This window comes from Melanerpes formicivorus, unplaced genomic scaffold (assembly GCF_026170545.1).
Source record: "Melanerpes formicivorus ecotype bairdi unplaced genomic scaffold, bMelFor1.0.p_v2 SCAF_90, whole genome shotgun sequence".
Taxonomy (NCBI): Eukaryota; Metazoa; Chordata; class Aves; order Piciformes; family Picidae; genus Melanerpes; species Melanerpes formicivorus.
In genome coordinates, this window is record NW_027142442.1 from 2,046,942 (window position 1) to 2,072,723 (window position 25,782).

General features: G+C 43.4%; 1 protein-coding gene across 5 annotated transcripts in view; it reads left to right on the plus strand.

Moving 5' to 3' along the window:
• The window catches only part of TTLL5 (tubulin tyrosine ligase like 5), a 133,489-nt gene that overhangs the window by 40,752 nt on the left and 66,955 nt on the right, over window positions 1-25,782 (plus strand). For all 5 annotated transcript variants that reach the window (XM_068165606.1, XM_068165607.1, XM_068165608.1 and 2 more), the window contains exons 17-29: window positions 1,412-1,525; window positions 2,733-2,824; window positions 3,438-3,500; window positions 4,893-4,931; window positions 6,204-6,349; window positions 7,630-7,921; window positions 12,268-12,388; window positions 15,348-15,494; window positions 17,943-18,043; window positions 19,648-19,781; window positions 20,357-20,470; window positions 20,849-21,259; window positions 22,665-22,852. In XM_068165606.1, the coding sequence (XP_068021707.1) occupies window positions 1,412-1,525; window positions 2,733-2,824; window positions 3,438-3,500; window positions 4,893-4,931; window positions 6,204-6,349; window positions 7,630-7,921; window positions 12,268-12,388; window positions 15,348-15,494; window positions 17,943-18,043; window positions 19,648-19,781; window positions 20,357-20,470; window positions 20,849-21,259; window positions 22,665-22,852 (1,962 nt within the window). The remainder of the gene's footprint in view (window positions 1-1,411; window positions 1,526-2,732; window positions 2,825-3,437; window positions 3,501-4,892; window positions 4,932-6,203; window positions 6,350-7,629; window positions 7,922-12,267; window positions 12,389-15,347; window positions 15,495-17,942; window positions 18,044-19,647; window positions 19,782-20,356; window positions 20,471-20,848; window positions 21,260-22,664; window positions 22,853-25,782) is intronic.

Sequence of the window (25,782 nt, forward strand, 5' to 3'; positions counted from 1 at the left end):
TGAAATGGAGGAAGGCTTAAGAAGAAAGGCTAAAGCCTTTCAACAATGCCTTCAAGCAAACCCATTTGACTACTGGCATTTTTATTTCTTCTATGAATGCTATTTTCTCATCCAGATAGTTTTATTTAGTCAGTTTTTATTATTGTTAACAAAGTGTCTCAGGTGCCACCTGCTGTTTCTGTTTTCTCTTTGGATGATTCTGTGGCAGTCACTGCAGTGTGAACCATTCTAGTGCAGTGTCTTGCTCTTGCAGTTGCTTCATCAGCAGAAGTGGAATGACTGCTTACAATTTCTAATGAAATAGAGAGAATGGAATTGAATTCCAGTAGCCCTTACAAGTAAAGACACGACTTGATCTTGCCATGAGCTTTATTTGTATCTAAGCAGTATGGGATATTCCCTCTGGGCATATCCATCTTAAAGTTTCTGTTATGTTTTTATCTTCTTTCTAGATTAAGAAAGCTCTCTGTACACTTTTTGTTTGGTGTAGTTCTAAAAGAAACAATGATTTTTGTGTGAGGGCATGAGACCTTCTCAGCTAGACTCTTTTAATGCTATTTATATGGTGATAGTTCATCTGAACTGGGCATAAGACCAGCTAGAATGTACTTGAGCACATCTTCAAATATTTCAGTCTTGTTGGCATATGGAGATTTTATAATCCTGCTAATCTGAAGATACTCAAAATTCCTGTCCTTTGTTAGAGCTGATCAGGACTGCCCATCAGATCAAAGTGAGCTTGGAGAGGCTGCCTCTGGATTGTCTTGTCTGTCCTTTTGGAAATTTGCATATGCATGCAAGTTTGCAGAATGTATCTACATACACACACAGAGAGGATGTCTCTTGTGTGAGAGAAGTAGCAAGTTTGGATCCTACAGTGTAGTAGCAAAAGACTAACAGGTGCCAAAATCACTTTTTCTGTTTGCTCTTGCAGCTTTGTCTCATCAGTGAATTACAAATCTCTTCTAGTGTAGGAACATAACAGGAACAGAGAATCTGGTTCTGGTACTACTGAGGTGTGAATCCAAGTGTATTTGGGGCCTGTGAGTGTGAATGCTGGCTCTAGTGCACTGTGGGTGGGGATTCTTTTGGTATGAATTTGTGGCTTTGGTACTTTTGGGTATGTCTTGTGTTTTTCTGGAAGGTGCCAGGAGTGTAAATGCTGGCACTGATGCCTGAATTGCAAGTCCTGCTGTGCTAGAAAATAGGAATGTGAATACTCAAACTTGGTTCCTGATGGGTGTGGACTCTTCAATAGCTGGTGTGTGGAACTCTGATTCTGGCTATAGTACTGTGGAGTGTAGATTCTGCTGGGAATGAAGCCCTGGAATTTGAGTGTAACTTTATCTTTTTTATCAAAAAGTAAGTTAAGAGGAAAAAGTAGGAATCTGGATTTACACTGTCTCTGCAGCGTACTCGTCCTCTGACTGCCAGTGATGCTGAAATTAAAAACCCCATGCCCTCAAGCAGGGAAAAAGCAACAGGAAGGCAAGCCTGCTCTGTGCTAGGCCTCTCTATAGAGGAGGTAAGTAGGCTGTTAAATATCTTTTATTTACCTTGGCATGAAAGCCACAGTAAAAGGCAGTAAAAACCCCATCCTGTATGTGTGGTTGTTTGCTCAGCAAAGAGCAAGTGCATGTATGTGAAAAACATGATGGAGCTGTTTAGTTTGGGAAAAGAGGAGGCTGGGGGGAGACCTCACTGCTCTCTACAACTACCTGAAAGGGCGTTGTAGAGAGGCTGATGCTGGTCTCTTCTCACAGGTAATTAGAGATAGAACAAGAGGGAATGGACTCAAGCTACAACTGGGCAGGTTTAGCCTGGACACTAGGAAAAATAGAGTGGTCAGGCATTGGAATGTGCTGTGCAGGGAGGTGGCTGAGTCACCAACCCTGGGTGTGTTTAAAGGTGGTTTGGATGTGGTGCTTGGTGATATGGTTTAGGGGTGAACCTTGTAGAGTAGGCTTATTGGTTGGACTTGGTGATCCTGAGGGTCTTTTCCAACCTGACTGTTTCTGTGATTCTAAGATGTGTAATTTTTGAAACAGAACTGCTGAGTATAGAATAGAATAGACCAGGTTGGAAGAGACCTTCAAGATTATCGCGCCCAACCTATCAACTAATCCAACCCACCTAATTAACTAACCCATGGCATCAAGCACCCTATCAAGTCTCCGCCTGAACACCTCCAGTGATGGTGACTCCACCACCTCCCTGGGAAGCCCATTCCAATGAGCAATCGCTCTCTCTGTATGGAACTTCTTCCTAATATCCAGCCTAAACCTCCCCTGGCGCAGTCTGAGACTGTGTCCTCTTGTTCTGGTGCTGGCTGCCTGGGAGAAGAGACCAACATCCACCTGTCTACAACCTCCCTTAAGTTGTAGAGATCAATAAGGTCACCCCTGAGTCTCCTCCAGGCTAAGCAGCCCCAGCTCCCTCAGTCTTTCCTCATAGGGCTTGTGTTCCAAACCCCTCACCAACTTCGTTGCCCTTCTCTGCTGGTACTGCCCTTGTCCTCGGTCAGGCCAGGTACACACATGTGCATCAAACTGTGGTAGTCTCTTTTGGAGTTTAAATGCAAGATAAAATGATTTAAGTGTGTCTTACATACCCAGCCCACTCCTAGGTCTGAAGTAATAGTCTTGTCCTCTGACACTCAGAGATCTTTCTAGGGTTTGTTTTTCACTGTATCTATTTTGGTGGCTGTTTTCTCCTCCTCTTTTTATTCCAAGATAAAAGTTCTTCGCCGAGTGAGAGAGGAGAATGAACGGAGGGGAGGCTTCATCCGGATATTCCCTACCCCATTAACGTGGGACCTTTATGGGTAAGAATGAGAATGCAATAGGCTTGCAGTGTTCAAGTGATGCTGTGTGCTGAGGGTTATTCTGTTAGCCCAGTGTAGAGCAACCAACTTAGCAGAGACACATACTGAGGATTTTGGTAGTGTTTATGTTAGTGTTGAGAATACTTTTTTTTTTCTTTTGATTCCCTGTTTTTAACTTCTGCTGCTTTGCCTAACTGCACCTCACCTATTCTAAATTTAGAAGCATTGTTTCTGATGTTGCTTTTCTGTCAGGATAAAAATGTCTTCAGATAATCCATTCCTGCTGTGCGCTTTCACGTCCTAGAGCTGTGTGTACTGTGAGCTCTGTCATTAGGCCATAAACGCAGCATAGGATTCATCTTGTGGCTGATACTGTATTACACTTTCCTAATTCTCTTTTCCAGTGTGTAATGTTTCTCTGTGTCTCTTGCCTCACCAGGAACTTCAGCTGAGAAGTGATAGCTCTCCTCCTTTCCTCTTTTCTGTTATGGTACAGCATATTGTCTCAATCCACTTATGGGATGTTTTTTATAGACCATTTATTTCTGTATTATGCTGCCTTTCACTCTGTTGAGCTTTATCTTGATACATCCTGTGTTTTGTTTTTATTCAGATCCTTTTTAGAGCACAAGACCTCAATGAACTACATGCTGGCCACTCGTCTGTTTCAGGACAGGTAGAAAGCTTTTCTATTTGGAAAGGTGGCAAGGGGCCCAAGCAGCATGAAAAGGATTGATTCCTCCCTTGGCCAATGTTACCAACACCAGGCTGTGATCTACAATGCCATAGTTGTGCATCTCTTCTGTGGTGTGTCAGAGACTGTGGAGGTTCCTTACTCTGTTATATCTTGCATTTCTGAATCCAAGGGCAAAAAGGACAATACACAGAAGGCATGGAAGTCACTGACATAAAAAGATGACTGTAGACTTGAAAAGCCTTCAAACATTTAGGTTTCTCTGAAGGGATTATGGGTGGTCCTTACTTGCCTTTTGTTTCAAATTTAAAGTCACATTAGAGCTTGTCCTCAAGTAAAGTAAGTGCTGAAATTTACTCCTTATCTCTTGGCCTGTGCAAGCATGATCTGATGCCTTTCTCTGGGTTGTGTTTGGGTGGAAATGCAGAACGTGTTGCTAGCTGAACTTAGATTGAGAGTTGTGCACAGTAGCATTCACTGTATGTTTACAATCATTGAGTCATAGAATTGTTTCAGTTGGAAAGGACCTCTAAGATCAAGTGCAACTATCAACATAACACCACCATGGCCATTAAACCATGTCCTGAAATGCCATGTGCACACATTTCTTGAACGCCTCCAGGAATGGGGACTCCACCACCTCCCTGGGAAACTTATTCCAATGCCTGACTACTCTTTTCAGTAAAGAAAGTTTTCCTAATATCCAACCTAAACCTCCCCTGGCACAATTTCAGGCCATTTCCTCTCATCCTATCACCTGATACTAGAGAGAAGGGGCTGATCCCCACCTTGCTTACAACCTATGTTCTGGTACTTGTAGAGAGCAGTGGGGTCTTCCCTCAGCCTCTTCCTCCCCAGACTAAACAAACCTAGTTCCCTCAGCTGCTCTTCATAAGAACTCCAACAACTCAATGCCTTTCTTGTAGTGAGGAGCCGACACCCCTAACTATGCCCTTTCTTCTCAATGTTTTTTCTTACCCAGATTTGAGATCCACAATAAAGTAACTATAGACTAATGATAAGGTTGCTGACTGAAGAGACCATATTTACAGAAGCTCTTCCTGCATCACCAATGTACAGTATTTTTTTTCCTTGCTGTGTGCTGTCAGGGATGCATCAGGAGGGTAGTTCCAAATGACACCACCTCCAATTTAAGCTAGACAGATACAAGCATCAGTTGTAGAACAACTGCTCAGATTTTATCTGTTGGAGCCTCTTTTTCATTTTTTCTTCTTCTCTCCTTTAATATTGGACTCAAGAGGAATTGTGTAACTTTTACCCTTTTTATTTGCACATATAAAAAACTTTGGAGGCTTTAATGCAGTCAGTGATCCAGAATGAAAAGTAATTTTTGCCTTTTTTTTTCCTTTGTAGGGGCAGGACAAAAAGAGACTTCATCACTGGGAGGGCCAGGTAAATGGCTTCTTAATGACGACTTCTTTGTATGGTTTAGTCTGAATTTAGACTTCCACAGCTTTATCTTCCTAGTCTTTTCTACCTGAAATCTGTCAAACTAATATTGGAAAAGTAAATACAGTGAGCAAAGAGTATTCCCAGCATAGGGACAGCTTAAGTTTTGTTGGATTGGACCTTAGGCTTGCTCCTCTTAGATGTCCTACTTTGGCATTTCTACCATATTGATACACCTCATCTTTGAGCTCTCAGAAGATCTTGTAGTGCATGAGGGGTTTGGATTTAACTACCCATATATTCACTTTGCTAGATCTGAAAGATAAATAGAGCAAGAGGAATTTTCTGTGAGTGTTCCCACTTATATCAAAAAGGACTTTGCTGAAGCTATGTGCACTGACAGAATCATAGTATAGTATAGTATCAGTCAGGGTTGGAAGGGACCACAAGGATCATCTAGTTCCAACCCCCCTGCCATGGGCAGGGACACCCCACACTAGATCAGGCTGGCCACAGCCTCATCCAGCCTGGTCTTAAACACCTCCAGGGATGGGGCCTCGACCACCTCCCTGGACAACCCATTCCAGGGCTTCACCACTCTCATGGTGAAGAACTTCCTCCTCACATCCAGCCTGAATCTCCCCACCTCCAGCTTCATTCCATTCCCCCTAGTCCTATCACTACCTGAGATCCTGAGAAGTCCTTCCCCAGCCTTCCTGTAGGCCCCCTTCAGATACTGGAAAGTTGTGTCTGTCTCCCTGAAAGAATCTGTCAGGACTTCTGCCTTAGTTTAGAGAAAACCTATAGAAAGGTTGTCATTTTTTAGTCAGATTATGTTAAAATTCTTCTCTTTGACCAAGCAGTGAAGAGCAAACTGGCTACATAACAGTTTCAGAAGACTGACCTCAGGTCTCTGTGTTTTCTTCTCACTCCTCTCCATTGTTTTGTACTCCTGCAATTCAGTTTTCCCTGTTAATTGTGCTTTGAACTGCTGCATGATATCAGGACAGATGCCCAGTCATAGAAGTGTCACACTAGATAAGTGTGGTTTGGGGCTTTGAGACATGATGTTCTGTAAAGTACTTCCAAGATTCCCTTCAAATATTTGCAGGCTTTAAATGGAGCAAAGTTAGACTGATCATAAATATGTCTTCACTGTCTCAGGAAAACTGTTTCTTGAGGAAATTTAATCTACTGAGTCCCTTGTATCACCAGGGAGATTGCCTAAAGCAGTGTAAAGGGAGATTGAGGGTGTGTCTGTGTTATACTTTGCAGAACAGGTCTTAGTGCAAGGCTGGATATGAGGCTGGAAGCTGTGGACTCTCACATTCTGTTTTATGAGAGAAAGCTGCTTTCACTGGAGCTACGGAAGCGCCGGCAATGCCATGACAAGGCTAGAGCAGCACGAGCAAGATCAACAGGTATGCAAGGCCAGAGTCTTTGGGTGGCTGGTCAGAAAAAAGCAAGGACTTTTTAATTTGAAATGTGTGTGATTGGGGTTGCTCTAAAGGAATAGAATAGCACAGAATAGAGTAAACCAGGTTGGAAGCGACCTTCAAGATCATTGTGTCCAACATATCATCCAACACCATCTAATCAACTAAACCATGCAACCAAGCACCCCATCAAGTCTCCTCCTAAACACCTCCAATGATGGTAACTCCACCACCTCTCCGGGCAGCCCATTCCAACGGGCAATCACTCTCTCTGTGAAGAACTTTTTCCTAACATCCAGTCTGAACCCCTCCTGGTGCAGCTTGAGACTGTGTCCTCTTGTTCTGGTGCTGGTTGCCTGGGAGAAGAGACTAGCCCCTGCCTGTCTACAACCTCCTTTCAGGTAGTTGTAGAGAGCAATAAGGTCTCCCCTGAGCCTCCTCTTCTCCAGGCTGAGCAACCCCAGCTCCCTCAGCCTCACAGGTTGAAACTAGTAAATTGTTAATAGTTTTCAGTTCATTCCTCTTCTGTGCTTCCTGCCTTTTTAGTGTCTAGAACTTCATTCCCACAGTTCCACACCTCCACATATCTCCAAGAAAATCTGCATTATCAGAGTCATGTGAGCTTGCATTTGTAGTTTGGGTGCAAGGATTCAGCAGTATGTGTGCCTCTATAGTCCTCTAGCTTCTCAGAGAACAATGAAACCTTCCAGACGGGTTCTCCCACACAGTGGTGACTCCGAGCTGTTGCAAAGAAAGAAAACCTTCTTATCCCAGGTGATAGGGGAAAAACTTAGAAGGGTGAAGACATGAATGAACCTCAAGAGGCTGTTCCTGAAGCCATTATCCAAACTCTTTCTAGTAGAAAGACTTTTGTAGCTTTGTTGTTTTTCTGACACACAAGTGCAAAATAAAAAGTGTATGTGTATGTCAAGTATGAGTGTGTGTGTGTATGTATATATGTAAATCAGGATAAAATGTAGAAAAACACTTATTTCCTTGATTATTGTTTTTCATTTGTGCAGTTAAGACAATCTTGGTCTGTCTTCTCTGATGCTGGGAAAAGGAGCTTTGCACCTGTTTAATACATAAGCAGTAAGACAAAGATGAATAAAAGACAGCAACACTTAAGCTGCTGTTCTAAAATGGTCATTTTTCTGTCTTAGCAGAAAAGAGTTTAGAAGTAAACCAAAGAGCATAAATAGCAGGACTGTCTTCCCCACTTGTTTCTTACTTAACCAGCATAGGTGGTTTCTTCTTTGCTACAGGGACATCAGAATCAACAAAGGAGTCCCTCAAATCAGACATAGAGGGTGAAGAAGAGGAGGAGGTGGATGCAGGTGAAGATGAAGAGCTAGAAAGATCTGTTAGCTCTCTTTCAGAGACCCAAGTGAAAAGCAAGGCAAAGCTCTCTGACTTGGTGAAAACCACTTGTAAGGAGGGATTGCCTAAAACACTTGACAAGAAAAGTGGAGATGGAGGAGAGCCATTCCTTCAGAAAACAGGCTCGGAATCTCAGTTTAATTTGCTGCACGTTCTTCAAAAGCATGGAAACCTGAGGTGAGAGATTTCTGCACAGTGCCTTGAGTTTTGACTAGCAGCTAACAGTGGTTAAAATATGGAGGGTGTATGCTTAATGCCACAGTGTGAATGAGTGTGGGGAGATAAGAGGACCCTAGAGAAGAGGCTTAGGAAAGAATGTAGTCACCTTAACATGAAGTTGGCACAGAAGTGAGACAGTTGCAGAGACTGACAGCTTACCTAAATGCCTGACCTGCTGGGTCAGGATAAAGCATAAGCCATAGTTTCCACTGCTGCTCTCTAATCTGGTGATGTAAGCTGTTCTTTGATCAACTTGGGCTTCTAAAATGCTTCACACACTTAGTGTAGGAAGCCTGCTATTGAATTCTAATATTCTTTTCTTTGCATTTCCAAAGAAGGTGGTATAAACATATGTTAAACTACCCCTGAAAGCTTGGGGGGGAATAGCTCACTGCTGCCTCTCCATAAAATTGGTCTTTCTCGCTTTTGTTCTTTTATTTTGGTGCCACAATTTTTACTTTGAGTAATAACTTCTGCTTAGTGTCATCACCTCTTGACAGCAAGATTGGAGGTCATTTGAGTGACAAGTTACTGGGACATCTCATTGCCTGCTATTGCATGTGACAGTGTAGAGCAGAGTTCTGATGTATGGCTTTGTTGCTTGAAAAAGAGAGGTGCTGGAGGAGATTCTATAGAAAAATGCCAACCAGGATCCTATTACATGTTTAGAGGTGTGATCCTCCCCTTAAATGTGGTTAATTAAACTGTTTGCAGACGGACATGAAGGACAAAAAGGAAGAGTGATCTTAGATATCTGTGTAGGTGGATATTACATCTAGATAAGCAGCATTATATTTTCTATGAAAAATGTCTGAAGGTAGATAAAATAACTGCTTGTTGTTGCTTTCTTAGTTCAGTTTCTGAGAGGATCTGTGAATTATCAACTGTGTTTGAATATTGTCTGATACCTTCTTGTAGCAAGGACATTTGCTGTCACGACAGGGAAGAGTTTGAAACGGTTTTGAGGACAAACATAGCAATGCTGTGTTCTATCTATATATAGAATTGATTGCTGCCAGGAACTTAAGCTCTCTCTAGTGTTCCTGACAGAATCTTGCTCAGCATCCAGTACTGTTGGGATTCACCACAGAAGTGTGTGAAGGCTTGTGGTGACTTCATGTTCCATGGTTTTGCTGGGCTGGGCCTCATCTGATTGGTCATCGGTGAGAGATTGGCTTGTGGGGTCAACAGGCAGAGGAGTCAAAGCAGGACTCTGCTTCATCTTCCATCATCTAACATGACCACCAAAACCAGTTTTGAAGCCTTGACGCCTATAGACAGCCACTAGCAAGCTACTGAGAATTGACTGAGCAACAGAGCTCAGAGGATTGTAATCAGTGGTGCAGAATCTAGCTGGAGGCCTGTAGTTAGCAATGTTCACCAGGGGTCACTATTGGGCCCAGTCTTGTTCAACATCATCTTCAGTGACCTGGGTGAAGGGGTGGAATGGTGCCCTCAGCAAGTTTGCTGGGGATACAGAAGTGGAAGGACTGGCTGATGCACCAGAAGCCTGTGCTGCCATTCAGTGAGAGCTGGGTAGGCTGGAGAGCTGGGTGGAGGAAGACCACATGAAATTCAGCAGGGGTGAGTGTAGAGCCCTGCACCTGGGGAAAGTGTTGTAAGGCCTGCTGTGCATTCTGGAGTTCACTGGAAGAGAGGCAATATAACCAGGTATTGTAATCACATTTTAGTTACTGCTGTAATAGTGCATCTATCCACAGAGGATGTTTGGTTAACACCTATGTCAATCTATTGTGTGTTTAGGCCCTATTTGGGCCTGGCATGGTCTGCCAGAAGCATCAAAAGCTGATGTTTAAGCAGATACATAGATACTGTAATGTATTTTATTTTAGCTTCCATTCTTACCTACACTGATGCATTGATCTCTGTAAGTGTTGCATGATTTCCATGTGATACTGTGACAAAGGGTTCATGCACTTTACAGACATATAAAGACTAAATTTCTGGACTCAGTTTTTGAGATTTCAGGGACTTGTATACATGGAATCATGAGGACCATGTAAGTATCTGAGATTATTCCTATGAAACAGGGAACAAGTAGAGCAAAAATGGGGAGGTGCCTCAGGAATCAGTCTGAAGCTGATTTCAGTAATCAAAGGATGACATAAAATGTAGAAATGTGCTAATGAAAGCTGGTGGTGGAAAAGATTTGGGCATCATTACTCTGAGAGAAAAACAGCGAAATAAATATCAAAGAACTGGATGACCCTGAGTGCAGGAATAATACAACAGGGATGAAATTCAGGGGTGTACTTCTAGGGGGTAATAATTTACTGCAGAAATTCTATCAGCTGGGTGTTATAGTATCATAGTATCATTCAGGGTTGGAAGGGACCACAAGGATCATCTAGTTCCAACCCTCCTGCCATGGGCAGGGACACCCCACACTAGATCAGGCTGGCCAGAGCCTCATCCAGCCTGGTCTTAAACACTTCCAGGGATGGGGCCTCAACCACCTCCCTGGACAACCCATTCCAGGGCTTCACTACTCTCATGGTGAAGAAATTCCTCCTCACATCCAGCGTGAATCTCCCCACCTCCAGCTTCATTCCATTCCCCCTAGTCCTGTCGCTACCTGATATCCTGAGCAGTCTCTCGCCAGCCTTCCTGTAGGCCCCCTTCAGATACTGGAAGGCCACAATGAGGTCACCTCGGAGCCTTCTCTTCTCCAGACTGAACAGCCCCAACTCCCTCAGTCTGTGCTCATAGGAGAGGTGCTCCAGCCCTCTGATCATCCTTGTGGCCCTTCTCTGGACATCTTCCAGCCCCTCCATATCCCTCTTGTAATAGGGGCTCCAGAACTGGACTCCGTACTCCAGGTGGGGTCTCACCAGAGCTGAGTAGAGGGGGAGGATCACCTCCCTTGACCTGCTGGCCACACTTCTCCTGATGTTCATCAAATGGAAATTAATTAGAAAAATGTATTGCATGCTTGTTAATCACAGGAGGTTTGTAAAGTTCTAGCTCATGCATGCATGAAAACAGCAAATCTGGTCCAGGATTTATCACCTGAGATAATTCTAAGACTTCCTGTGGAATATTGTATACAGTTGCTTGTGTTTGTGGAAGGTAAACTAACTGGGACAGGTGTAGATGAGCTGCTAGTCTCACCATGACACCTGTGTGGGTGCTCTGAAAGAGTTGGGTAGCTCACACTAATAAACTGAAAACTGTGAAAGGATGTAATTGCTGTTAATAAATTCAAGGTAGGACATCCTTCAGGGGTGAAATGATTTAAGATACAGGACAGTGTTGGAAAAAGAAAAAACAAGCATCAACTGCTCATGAATTACCAGAAGAGTAAGTTTGGTATTAATTTTCCAGAAAAATAATGGGTTGAAAAATATAATTTTTAAGATGAAACTTGACAACATTAGAGAAGACACTAGGACACCTCCTGTGACAGGAGAATCTGTCACTGGTACTAAAGCCCAGCTTCTATACCCTTATGAAAGGAAGTCATGCTTGGCGATTCAAGGGATGGCTTTTAGCAGCTACAAGGCAAACTGTGAGGAGGAGTTTTGACTGGGACAGCAGAATGTGGAGGGGGGAGTTTAGGCCAAAAATGACAAGAGAATTAGGCAAAGCTTTCAGCAGTTTCTCTCACAACAGCTGCATATGCTAAAGCGACTACCATTGTGAGTGAATAAGAAGTCCTACCCCAGGCCTCTCCTCAGTTCATGCTAACAGCTTCCCAACACATTTAGCCAGCTGCACAGCAGATTTTGCTGATGATCTTTCATTCTTTAGCAGTGCCTTGCTCAATGAGATTTGGCTTGTCCTTGAGCCAGCAGGAGAAGAGCTCACTTTCACAGATTTAATTCTTTTGTTTCCAATGGGAATTGCAGGGCCTCTGTTATAACTCTGGCACTGGTACCAAGCCCTTTATTTTATGGTCTGTTGTTGTGGCGTTCAAAATGCTTGTGAAGACAGAGGCCCAAGAGAGCCTTGAATTTGGTTTAAAAATACACAGTATTGCTGATGTTCATGCTGTTGACTTTTGGAGGAGAGTAGTTCAGGCTGTGAAAAGGCAAGGAGAGCATTCCACTTTGATATATGATCTTTGGGCTTAGAGATCTGCTGCTGTCTTTTGCATCCTGAAATTCCCATTCCATCTTGGCGAACTGAAGGTCTCCTTGAGAATATCAGTGGGGTGAAGGACTTCTCCTTCCCTTGAGCTTCAACATTTGTGCACTCAAGAAATCTCTGGTTGTGCTTTGGTCTATAAGCTGTGCCTGACTTCTGTAACCCTTCCCATTATTACTCTTTCCTTTGGTCTACAGCAAAGTGCAAGCTCGCAAGGCTTTCTCTGCCTATCTGCAGCATGTTCAGTTGCGGCTGATGAAGGAGGCTACTGACCGGATCCAGAATCCTGCCTGGGCTGCCAAAGAGGATGAGCAAATGGTAAGAAGCTTTGTGTTGGCCAAGCTGAGAAGCTGAGCTGAAATCTTCATAGAGAATTCTGAGGTCAGTTCCCATCTTTGAAAGAACTAGAAGTCTAACTGAGATGATAGTTGCCTACCTTTGTCCAGCTGCCAGTGCTGTGATTTTAATATGCAGTCAAGGTAGGACTGCTGGCTGATGTTTGAGCAGTGATAGACAGCTCTTAATGACTAGAATGTGGTTGACAGGCTGCTCAGATCTTTCTTGAGTTCTCCTTCACTGATCTCTGAATTTGGTTTTGAATTCCTCTCTCTGAGATTCTTTAAGATTAGGTTAAGATTAGATTAAGATTGCTCCCTACAGCTACCTTAAGGGGGGTTGTAGACAGGCAGAGGTTGGTCTCTTCTCCCAGACAACCAGTACCAGAACAAGACAACACAGTCTCAGGCTGTGCCAGGGGAGCTTTAGGCTGGAGGTTAAGAGGAAGTTTTACACAGAGAGAGTGATTGCCCATTGGAATGGGCTGCCCAGGGAGATGGTGGAGTCACCATCATTGGAGGTGTTCAGGAGGAGACTTGATAGGGTGCTTGGTTGCATGGGTTAGTTGATTAGGTGGTGTTGGATGATAGGTCGGACACGATGATCTTGAAGGTCTCTTCCAACCTGGTTTATTCTATTCTATTCTTTCTATTCTGTTCCTTGTTAGTATCTAGTTTTGCTGCATTAAACAAAACACACATCTACTCAAATAGAACAGGTACTCACTTAAGCTTTTTCTCATATATACTGTTTTGCCTTTTGCATCAGCACTTAAGAATCTTCTTTGCACTCTAGGTAGAGGGGGAAAATAGTAAAAACCACTGAGGAGAGAAACTTACTTTCTAGCATGGGTGGCAGTATTTTCAAAACCACGTGGTGATTTTTTCTATGCAGTATTTTAAGGCCCTGTATTCAATGTAGATACACGTTGGAGTCTGCAGCAAGCACAGATCCCTCACAAATCTTCCTAAAAGAGCTTTGTACAGTAGGCTCTTGAGCTTTCTTCGAGCCCAAATATATTCTTGCTGAGTGCATGTTGCAGGGAAACAGCCAGTGCAGTTCAGAGATCAAATGGTGTGTCAAGAATAATCAGTCGACTCAGTGGAAAATGTTGCCCCTGCTCTTTCCAAGTGAAAATTAAAGCTGGTTTTCTGAGAGTCACTTTGTCCGCTGTGCTGTGAAAAATAGTGTTTAAAATAACAGATCAAACCAGCCCGAAGTAATGGCAGTGAGAGGCTAGCTGTGTAATCCAATAGTTTGGCTGTGAAGCTGCTCATTTATGCATTAGCAGAGCTCCTAACCAAACCCAAATCCGGAGTGGAGACAGAAAGGGCTCTAAACACTCATAGGATGCATCTCTCCTTAGGATCTGCCTTGCCATAAGTTTCCTACACCAGAGGTCAAACAGATGTGGTGGGGGATTGGAATTACATGGCCCTAGATGTGTAGTTGTCTGTTGTTGTGGAGAAGCTGTGGCAATAGTATACATAAATGAAAAGTGATGAAATGAGGACTATGTCGTCATAGGGGAGGTAGCTGACCAAGATCTCCTGCCCTGTGATAGTGCCGAGAGGGTTTTATGTCTGTGTGCTGCATCACAGGCCTCCTTTAACACACTGCAGGGCTTTAAACTAGATTCAGAGGGGGAAGGGGCTGAAACCAGTCCCCCCAGGCAGGAGTCTCAGGGTGATAAGCTGGAGCCAGGGGTGAAACCAGCAGCCCAGCTGAAGTGCATGCACACTAATGCACGAAGCATGGGTAACAAACAAGAAGAGATGGAAGCCTTGTTACAGCAGGAAAGTTATGATGTAGTTGCCATCACAGAGAGGTGGTGGGACGACTCACATGACTGGAGCACTGCAACTGACGGCTACAGGCTCTTCAGGAGAGACAGGCAAGGAAGAAGGGGTGGAGGGGTGGCTCTGTACATCAGGGAGGCACTAGATGCCATTGAGCTGGAGATCAGGGACGATCAGGTTGAGTGCTTGTGGGTGAGAATCAGAGGGAAGGCCAACAAGGCTGACATCCTGGTTGGAGTCTGTTATAGACCACCCAACCAGGAGGAAGATGTTGATGAGTCATTCTATAGGCAGCTAAAGGCTGTCTCAAGATTGCCAGACCTTGTTCTCATGGGCGACTTCAACCTGCCTGATATCTGCTGGGATCTCAACACAGCAGAGAGGAGGCAGACTTAGGAGGTTCTTAGAGTGCATGGAGGACAGCTTCTTAATCCCAGGTGCTGCGTGTGCCTACCAGGGGCAAGGCTATGCTTGACCTCCTCTTCACCAACAGGGAAGGGCTGGTGGGTGATGTGGTGGTCAGAGGGTGTCGGGTCCAGCGGCCATGAAATAGTTGAATTTTCAGTACTCGGTCAATCTAAGAGGGGCAGCAAGAAAACCTGCACTCTGGACTTCTGGAGGGTGGACTTCAGGTTACTCAAGGAACTAACTCAGAAGGTTCCTTGGGAAACAGCACTTAAAAACACAGGGATGCAGGAGGGCTGGACCTACTTGAAGGCTCAGGAACAGGCTGTGCCAATGTGCCAGAAGATGAGCCGCCGGGGCAGGCGGCCAGCCTGGATGGGCAACAAACTTCTAAAAGAACTTTTTCAGAAGTGTGTTCCTAAGGTATTGGTCTTCCCAGGTTATGTTGTTACTGTTCTGTGCTGCTTGTTGTTTTTTCTTCATCTGCCATGCTTTTCAGACAAACGTTTCTCGAGTGTTCCCAGTTGTGACCCACCTCAGGCAAAGCATGCCGTTGCTCTTTTCCTTCCACCTTGGGTTTGAGGGCTGTATTGAAAATGTACACTGCAGAATTCTGAGCCAGGTGTCAGCTCAGCTTCTCAGGATAATGTGTTTGGTTCTTGCCAGTTGTTAGCTGCCGTGGTACCTCTCTCCTCCCCATATTTTGCAGCTGTTAACTCCATCTCTCTTGCTTGCAGGAGCTTGTGGTACGCTTTCTGAAGCGAGCTGCTAACAATCTACAGCAGTCCTTGAAGATGCTGCTCCCAAGCCGTTGTTTAGGACTCCGTGATCGTCGTCGCATCCTGGCTCACCAGCTGGGCGAGTTCCTAATCTGTTATAATAAGGTGACTAATTCTTTCTTGGTTTTCCTTTTGGTAGCTCTTCTGGTGTCTGTTCATCAGACAAAAGGTTGTTCTAAAGGCTCTGTCGTGTAATTGGGGGAGACTTGACAGGGTGCTTGGTTACATGGGTTAGTTGATTAGGTGGTGTTGGATGACAGGTTGGATGCGATGATCTTGAAGGTCTCTTCCAACCTGGTTTATTCTATTCTAATTTACATGGTCTGTTTGGGGTTGCACATCCAATGCTGGTAGTTTGTCTGTTCAAATTGTCACAGAACAGTATTGCTACTTTTTGTATTTGCAGTCCAGTAATCATGTGCATAAAAGTAAAAAGAAGTGTTGAAATTAGGTGAAATTAAACTGGCAGTTTGCTTTTCCTTTGGTTTGTCGTTGATTCTAGTGCTTTGTGATGCCTCTTCTCACTTCTCCCTATGTTTATGATGCTTCCTTAGACACATACTATTTATTTGCTGTTATACAAAGCAGTGTGCAGTATGTGTTTTATCCTTGATTTAGTATGCTAGGGGCTGCTGCCTGTCTGTAGTATGGGACTCTGCACACTCGAGGATAAGGAGAAGTGGGTCCTCATTTAAATAATGTTCACCTCCTTAGATGTAGAAAATGCTATCCTTAATGTAGTGCTTTTATGCTAATCCCTATTTAGCAAGAAGAGTTTCCCCCTTCTTTTGCCCCCTAGCATTTCTTTAGTGTTAGAACAAGGGTAGTTTAAATTATACTTTCAGAGGCTGCTGTTGTGCACACAGGCCTCCAAGCTCCTACTTGTTAGCAGAAGATGTTCATTTCTATGACCTTGTCAGAACTAACATCTGGTAACTTGATCTGTCAAAGCAAGGTTTGTATTGAACCAAATCTGTTCCAGGGAGTGCCTTGTATGCTAATGCTCAGTGAATTACTGTGCTAGGAGTAACCACAAAACACTTGGGTGGCTCTGTGGTGAGTGAAGAACGCAGCTGCTTTGAATATAATTTCCACTCAGATTGTATTTAAACATCAGGATTTTCTGCTAACTCTTGAGTAAATTCACAAAATAAAGCTGTGTAACTAGTCATAAATCAGTGCATAAACATTTTTCTAAGTTAAAACAAGTGAGAAGAGATCACTTGATATTTTAGGACATAGGCATTTAAGCCATAGCGAGACTCTTAGCCTATGAGACTTTTGGATGTCTGATTTCAACATACAGACTTCTTTCACTGATTTTTTACTATGGATTTAGTAGAGGACTCCTGCTAGCCACTTTGAGCTAAGGCTGCATATTGTCCAAGCTTTTACTTAAGTAGTGAAGCATTGAGGCAGGCCCCAGAGTGTCTTTTTCTTCACCCTTTTGAATTATGTTTCAAAAGATCTATCTGGCTCTTTCATCTTTGAAATGATCTGAGTGCCAGTAGGGAACAATGAAGTGAAGGTCAGGTTTGGTCAGCTCAAGCTTGTATGCTGGCATTTGTATTTCAGACAGGCCTGTTGTGAGTTGTAATTAGCAAAAAGAGTTATATCAGATACAACCCTTAGTGTCCACAAGTTCTACTGGTGTGAAATAGAAAGATCACTTATATGTGAGAGCTTGCTCCCATTCTCACATGCAAAGGTTTACCCTCTTTTTGGTTTTTTCTGGTATACTTGAATGTGTAAATGCCTGTTTTCCACAAGCTGTACTGTTTTACTTCATTTTGGTTTTGCTAAAGCAGTTTATTTTTAGTATGTAGAGAAGCCCTTGGCAATTTGCTGCATGGCCAGAGAAATTACCTCAAGAGGAGCACTCCTAATTTACAGTAGGAAATGTGGATGGTCTCAGCAGACCTCTTTGAGTTTCTTTAATCTAATTTTATATTTCTGTCCTCCTTTCTTCCTGGATATCTCCTTTTGGGACAGGTGCTCAAGTAAAAGTCATTTTGAGGAATTCTACATTTGTCACAGAAACAGCAAAAGCAGAATGAACCTAATATCTGTGAAGAAGGACTTTGTGGTTGGGTTGCTTGGGGGTTTTTTGTTTGGGTTTTGTGTTTTGTTTTGTGGGTCGTTGGTTTGGGGTGGGTTGGTTGATTGGTTTGTCTGTTTTGTGGTGTGTGGCTCCCTCCCCCTCCCCACCTTCATACTTCCTTATGTCCCAGGAAAAAGGTGTATTTGAAGCAGCAGTATGTATTTGTGAAGACCTGACCTCTTCTCAGGAAACAAATTCTAGGAAGTTTATGTCAGGTGGAGGAAGGGGGAGTTTAGTGTATGCTTAACATGCTGTGTCTAAGGCTCTTTCTATTTACCTGTTTTATAAGTGAAATAATTATAATGTGGCTCTATAGAGTTTGTGGAGTTTGTTGGTTTGGGTTGGTGGTTTTGTGTGGCTTTGGTTTTTTTTCTGGGATCCTGTGGAATTGGCTTTTGTCCTGAAACACAAAGGAATGCATAGAGACATTAACTGCTATTTCTTATTAACAGGAAACAGAGCAGATGGTTCAGAAGCAATCAAAAAAGAAACAGGAAGAGGAGGAGGAGGGAGTGACTCCTGAAGGTTTTCAGAACTTTATTACCAGAGCAAGGTAGGACTGGATTTTATTCCCTTTGATAAAGGAGCTCCTGTCCTTGAAGGTGCTGGGATTGTTCTAAAGATGATCTGATTGATCTAAAGGCCTCTGGATACCTTTATCGACTGTAGCACCAGCTCTTGTTCTCCCTTTCACCAATCAAACATTTGTATCATCACTGTCTGGTGCACAGACAAGAATACAAAAGAAATGTTTTGTCCATTATGTGGATTCCTCAAGGACAGCAACAGTTGCCCTGGTCTGTGTAAATTTCAAACTGCTTCTGGTGAGCTAATGGTCTCCTTTCCTGTGATGCTGGAGCAAATGCAGCAGTGCTTTGGAAAGAGAATGAAAATAGAGCTGCTACTCAGATGGACTCAGGCTGCTGTGGTTGAACAGTCGTGGCTCTGGCTCTCAAGTTTCTTCTCTCACACTTGTTGTGCTTGCTGGCTCTTTTCAGGAACTCTCTGGGTCTGGAGTTTCTGACCTCTGCCTTGTCTTGCTAGATCAATTCAGTGCAAGCAATTACTTTCACAATGAAAAACTCTGTGTGCTCTGAACTTTCTGCCTTAAAATTTACAAGAGTCTGGTAGGAAATGTATTTTGAAAATGGGTACATACTCTTTGTGCCCTGTAACAGTGTGTGCAAAACAGTGGCATTATAGCTTATCTGACTATGGAGAGGTCTCAAATTATTCAGGGAACTGAAATGATGTCCTCAAAGTCTTTGATTCTTGAGCACAAAACCCAATTTCTTTTGACTTCTTTTTTTGACCCATATATGATGTGTAGATGGGCAAGGACTCCTGTCAGTATCTGGACAGGTAGACTTCGCCTGCCTTTTTAATACCCTTCAATCTTCTCTGGGAAGATTGACAGCCAGTGCTGCTGCTTTTGTGATCAGTTACAAAACTTTGTTCTTCTCTGTTTGGATAGCACTCAGTGACTGAATACAACTGAGTGATAGCTGAGGAACCACAGTATCTTCTGTGCTACCTTCTCATGAAAACAATGACTTTTACATTTTGCTAACATAATGAATGGAACATCATTACTGCAACAGAAGTACAGGCTCCAAGAAGACACTCACTGCTTTTCAGATGGAGTTCTATAACAGAATGATACATAAGATAACTGACTATCATAGCATCTACTTCAGTCACTAGAAATGCAGAGGGCCCCATGACATGCTCTTGGCTTTCTGACATTTCTGGCCACTGCGGTAACTGTTGCCTTCTAGGGCAGGTCATTTTGGTTTCTGTTAGATGCACAGAGATAGCTGTTTGGGGCAGAACTGCATGCCATCATGGCCTGATGAGCGGTCTAGGCTGGGGATGGAAACTTTTGCTGGATCATCTGCTTGAGTGATAACACAAAAGCCAGTTTGCCAACAAGCAGACAATTTTTAGCAATATCTTTCTGCTTCTTATGCAGTATCAGGTATGTTTGAAAACTCTGATATCTGGTGGTATTTTGTGCTTTGCTTAATGCTTTACTTAGCTGGTCTGGCCTCACCTTTTTTCCCCACTCAACTCTTCAGTCAACTTATCATCCTAGTCTTGTTACATGAACACAGAAGATCTTAGAATCCTTACTTATATCCATTCTTCTTTTTACAGTGAGAGTGACCTGGAGGAAGTGCTGACATTTTACACACACAAAAGCAAGTCAGCAAGTGTCTTCCTAGGAACAAATTCCACAAGCACAAAACCCAGCAACACCAGTAACCACTCAGAGAAACAGTCTCAAGGGGGTAAGTTTTGCAGAGAGTCCTGAAATAATGATGCTCAGACAAACCTAGTTTAACCTCAGTCTATGGAGGGAGAACCATCCCTCTGGTTTCTTGAGGTTGCATATCTTCTTAACAGTCTCTATATGTGAAGACCAGAGCAACTGCAGTCCTACCCTCTGCCTAAATAGGATGAATCTAGACTAGCATTTAAAGGTGGTTCATGACTTAAGTGAGAAAGTACAAACTGAAGGCACTGAGATTTGAAATGAAGAGAGAATCTTGCAATCAAAGTAAGGAATGAGAGAAATCAAGGGCTGTTAAATTTTCCTGCCTACACTGAGTGTACCCATTGGAGGACAGTCTAGGTATCTGAGCCTAATTAGGTCTTCTGTGGAAGAAAATGTATTGCTAGCTGTACATATCCAGTAGTCCCTGCTCCTGTACCTGACAGCACAATTATTATCAGTAGAGTTGTGTGGTGTACAGCAAATATTAGCAAGGAATTCCATTTTAACAGGGTTTCAATTCTGCAGTCCTGTTCTAATGGCTTCACAATTTGCATTATTCTGCTTACTAACAAATTGATTTTCTTATAGAGCATCCTGAGGTGGTGAAAAGAATAAAAGGTGATCAGCCCAAAACTTCAGTTGCAGATCTGCCTGCAGAAGGAACGTTAAAAGGCTATAAACCCAAAGAAATTAAATCACCCCGTAAGTGAACTGACTTAAATCATGATCAGGGAAAGAAGATACATGCATAGACTGTTTTTAATACTCTTTTAAGCAAAGGTTGGAACTTCTTCCCAATCTGAGGGAATTCTCTGCATGTTTTTCTTTTAAACCAAAGAGAAGATACTGCAGAGTGAGCAGTATGAAAGAGTTAGCTGCTCTTCTGTGGGGGAAGATCTAGATATAGCAAGCTTTGAAAGAGGACATTTATCATATAGAGCCTCTTTTTGTCTTTGTTGGTAGATGAGGTCATTTGAGCTTCAGTATGTCTGAGCAGAGACATCTCTGGTGTGTTGTTATTATCCAAAGGACCTGAAAAGCGTCTTTTTCTCATGTCATGTGCTCGTTATCTTTGTGTAGTTCCAGAAGGAGCCACCTTCTCCTTAAACACTGAAGTGAAATTACCTCACTGTGGCCCTCCTAGTGCTTCTTCCTCTGCTTCTGGCACTGCCTTCCAGAGAAGTACCAATTCCTGGATACCATCTCAGTCTGCAGCCTCTGAAACCTCGCAGGTGCCTGGCCACCATTCGTTGCTGCCCCCTCCAGCTGATCCCAGGCTGATTCAGTCTCCATTCCCACTACCCACTTTGCAAAGCACAGCTCCTGACAACTCTTCTGTCTTCACAAACCCAACATCCAGTGAGGCTTCAAGCCTTGCAGGGTTACATCATTGTCATTCTAGTAGCTACACCATTGGCCCATTCTCGTCTTTCCAGAGAGCTGCTCAGATCTACAGCCAAAGATTGTCCCGACCATCCTCTGCAAAAGTAGGTGAGTGTTCTGAGAGGCTTAAAACACTGCTAGTTCGATACAGAGATTGTGTAACCTCTGTACATTTCCAGAGTTGAGTGTTGCTGGATAGTGCTGGATTTCTCATGGAAAGGCAGAGAGCAACCCTTGTTTGCCAAATATGCCCTTTGGTTGAGCAGGTGAACAGGGAATCAGAATCATTTAGGTTGGAAAAGACCCTTAAGGCCAGTGAGTCCAACCGTAAACCTAACACTACCAAGTCAACCACTAAACCATATCTCTAAGTGCCATGTTTACACATGTTTAAAATCCCTCTAGGACTTGTGACTCAACCACTTTCCTGGGCACCCTCTTCAATTCATGACAACTCTTTTGGTGAAGCAATTTTTCCTAATATCCAACATAAACCTCCCCTGGCACAACTTGAGACCGTTTCCTTTTGTTGTCTTGCTCGTTACCTTGGAGACCAACACCCACCTTACTACAACTTCCTTTCAGGTAGTTGTAGAGAGTGAAAAGATCTCCCTTAAGCCTTGGAACTCATTGGGAAATTAAATATTGCTTAATTTTTCCTTGATTGTATTTCTGGTCTCTTGTTTATCTATAGTGATTTTAACAGAGTTTTGTTTAGCAGAAGCCTTGTCTCAGCCTATGTGCTGTTCTTAGCTCTGTTTCCCTATCATGCAAAGAAATCCTTTAAAGAAATTTCATGATTGCTGAATACTTGAAAGTGTGTCAAGATACCCAAAAAGAAATACTTGAAGGAATCATGACTGCATCTCATTCTCTAGAGTCTTCCAGCACTGCTATATCCAAGGGTATCTTAAAAGCAAGTTCTAGAGACCTCTCATTTACCATGTGGGGTAGATCATAGTTGAGCAATGCAACTTTAGAGCAATCTGAAGGGTAGAAGAAACTGTAAGAATTTATGGGTGTAGTCTATTAGGAAAGTTTTGGGAACTACACACAGGACAACAAGTGTGGTCCTGATTGGTTTCTTTTGGTTTGTTTATTGTTGGTTGGTTGTGGGTTTTTTTTCTTCTTAATGATATACATTTACTTATGCATTACTTAATGATAAACATTTACTGCCAGTGTCAGCAGGTGTTCACTTGGGTTGCTATGTATGTGTTGACAACCTTTCCAGCATTAGATATGTAGCTTATTAGGGGAAAAAAACATCATAGATTTAACTTAGGTAACAACAGCCAATGTTCTCTGGCACTGAGTGCCATTAGATATGTTGTGATAAAAGTGATGGGTTTGGAATTGACAAAAACTCATGTATCAAGACCCACGCAGAATGGAAAGCTATGTTCTCCCTAGACTGTGCAGAAAGCATCCTATATGCTTTTATGTCTCTGTGATCAGCAGGCTGAGAGTCTGACATAGCACTCACTAAGCACATCAAAATGTTTGTTGGTAGGATTGTGTCATCGCAGTCCAGCTAGGCAGCGTGTGAGCTCTGCCAGGATGCACAAAGATGCAGAAGATACTACTCAGAGCAAACTTTGTAACTCCAGTATGGGAGCAACAGAGCCACAGCAGCTGTCAGAAAAGCAAGCAGCCTGTCAATATTCCTTACCAAGCCACATCAGTCTCCTTACACAGCAGGTATGTAAAGCAGTAAAGCTACAGTCCCTGTGAAGGCAGAAAAGCCTGTCATAGGCTGAGCTGAGACATGCTAAGAGGAGTAAATCTCATGAAAATAGACTTCTGCCATATTGTTGTTTCAAAGTGTTGACAGGGACCAGAATTGTGATGTTTTTTTCTGAGAGATGACAGGAACATTGCTATTGCAAAACTAACAGATTAATTCTCCTTATCAGGGAGATGTTTTGGTTAGGTGCATGAAAGCTAACATTTCTTCCATCTTCTGAAATACGTCAGGCAGGTTAGCAAGCTTGCTCTGAACTGACCTGTTGTCCTCAGTGCTGAGGACCATGTGCTGTGCTGCCACTTCCATCTCTATGACCTCTTCTTTGCTTCACTGTAGTCAAGCTAAATATTTTCTTTTTAAATGTGTTACTGAGACATTTCTGTAGAAATTATTACCTGAAATTAGCAATTCCCTGGTTATGGCATGCAAAGGATTGCTTATTGGTTTTACCAAGTGGTGATGTCTTTGTCAGTATGGGGCTATTCAGTCTGGAGAAGAGAAGGCTCTGAGGAGACCTTATTGTGGCTTTCCAGTAGCTGAAGGGGGCCTACAAGAAAGCTGGGGAGGGACTTTTTAGGGTGTCAGGTAGTGGTAGGACTAGGGGAATGGAGCAAAAATAGAAATGGATGGATTCAGAATGGATGGCAGGAAGAAATTCTTCACCATGAAGGTGGTGAGACAGTGGAACAGGTTGCCCAGGGAGGTGGTAGAAGCCTCATCCCTGGAGGTTTTTTAAGGTCGGGCTGGATGTGGCTCTGAGTAGCCTGATCTAGTGTGAGGTGTCCCTGGTCATGACAGGAGGGTTGGAACTAGCTCATCCTTGAGGTCCTTCCCAACCCTAACAATTATGTGCAGTGATTCACCTGGGGTGTTGTCAGGGTGTAATGGTACTTGACTCCATTTTCACTTTTGTCATTGCTTAGCATAAGCCTAGGATAGTAACAGTACTGTGGAGAACCAAGGCAGATGCATTGGCGGTGAGTTGGAGAATGAAGCCTCAAGATACAGTTCAGTAAACCGCTTTCATTGTACAGAGACTTAATTGCCTTTCTTAATGAACCTTATGAAGTTCAGTGGGGACAAATGTAGGGTCTTGCACCTGGGAGTGCAGCTCAGACTGGGATCCACTTGGCTGGAGAGGTGCCCTGTGGAAAGGCACTTGGGGATCTTGGTGGGTAACAAGCTCAGTGTTGAGTGAACAGGGCGCTGCTGCAGCGGCAAAGAAAGACAACAGGATGTTGCAGTGCATGAACAAGGGCATCACCAGCAGAGATAAAGAAGTTATTGTCCCACTCTACTCAGCTCCACACTTGGAGTGCTGTGTGCAGTTTTGGTTCCTGTTGTACAAAAAAAAGATGCAGACAGGCTTGAAAGTGTCCAGAGAAGGGCCCCAAGAATGGTCAGAGAACTGTAAGACCTGCAGTATGAGGAAAGGCTGAGACAACTGGGTTTGTTCAGCCTTGAGAAGAGAAAACTTAGGGGGAGACCTCGTTGCCACATACCAGTACATCAAGGGTGGCTACCAGGGCCATCTCATTTAAACTACATTATCACCTAGAAAGGTTGGGCTTTGGGGTCCCTTCCAGCCTGGCATTCTGTAATTCTTATGTTCTTTGTGATACAGTAACCTTCCTGGCTACTCTCTTACTTCTGGACAGCTCAACTAAGAATTTTTTTTCCATCTGTATGTACTGTTAACCATTGATCTTTCCTGATGGGATAGATGGATGAAGGCTGTGACCAAAATAAAGTCTCTATTTCATGTGTGTTTAGCATAAAATGTTTCTGTGTGCCTGTGTTGCAGGACTTTCTGTGAGGAAGACATTAAAATGCATAACGTGTGTAGATCCAGAGCCAGATGGCTGGGTCTTGGATATGTATGGGTTTTCTTTTCTTTGTGAATAGCATGCTGCTTTGCTCTGAAATTATGCTGTAATGTAAAAAAGAAGGTTTTCTTCTGCAGTGGTGGGTTTTGTGTGAGGTCTCTGTCACTGGCTGGTGTGGAGGGCTGTAGCTGATATCTATCAGGCTGCAGTACTTTGTAGTTACTAATGGTAGTGAGCTGAAGAATGTGTTGAATTGGCCAGCTTCACCAGGAGGAGGGGAAGCCTAGTGGGAGCTCTGCCCCTCTCTGTTAGGCAGAGTGTGAGATTTCAGGACCCAGCTATCATTAGGAATAGCTCCAATTCTTCTAGCCAGGCAGTTTAATCATAGGGATAATATCAGACCACCCAGGCAAGGGCTATACTGAGCTGCCTCTGTCTCTGCTATGCAGCAGTCAATGCCCAAGATCCAGCAGCCAGGATTCCTGCAAAAATGTTGACAGATCCATAGGAGTATGGGGCACTCTTCTCATTCTACATTTTTTTTGTTTGGACAGAAGGTGAAAATTAACAAGAAGCAGATTAGTTTACTAAACCTTAGCACAGGGGAGAAAGGGAGCGAGGAAGAACTGGAGTGGGCACTTTGCAATGCTCCAAAGTGACCTTGTGGGAATAACATGCCACAGGAATCCCAAAATAACAAGCTTCAGCTTAGCATCAGCTGCAATGTTTGAACCTGCACCACTCCTCAGTTACCTCTCTCAGTTACACAGTGTGGTACCCTGGCCTGCTTTGTCCCCTGCAGAGGGGAAAGTGCTACAAAGCAAATTGCCAGTGTGCCAAAACACTCTACAGGTCCTTCCCAGTGGGCATCAGCTCCTTTTGCGTGGTGACTGCAAAAAGGCCATGAAACTCAGGGTTCAGCAAATAATTGCAGTAATTTGGTGAGGTTGTTTTCCTCAGTGAAGGATTTTTTTGGTGTTAGTCTCTTGCTTTGGCTCAACCCACTTTATCTGAGTCTTAATCAGATTTATTTTCCATATGTAACTATTTGATTGGCT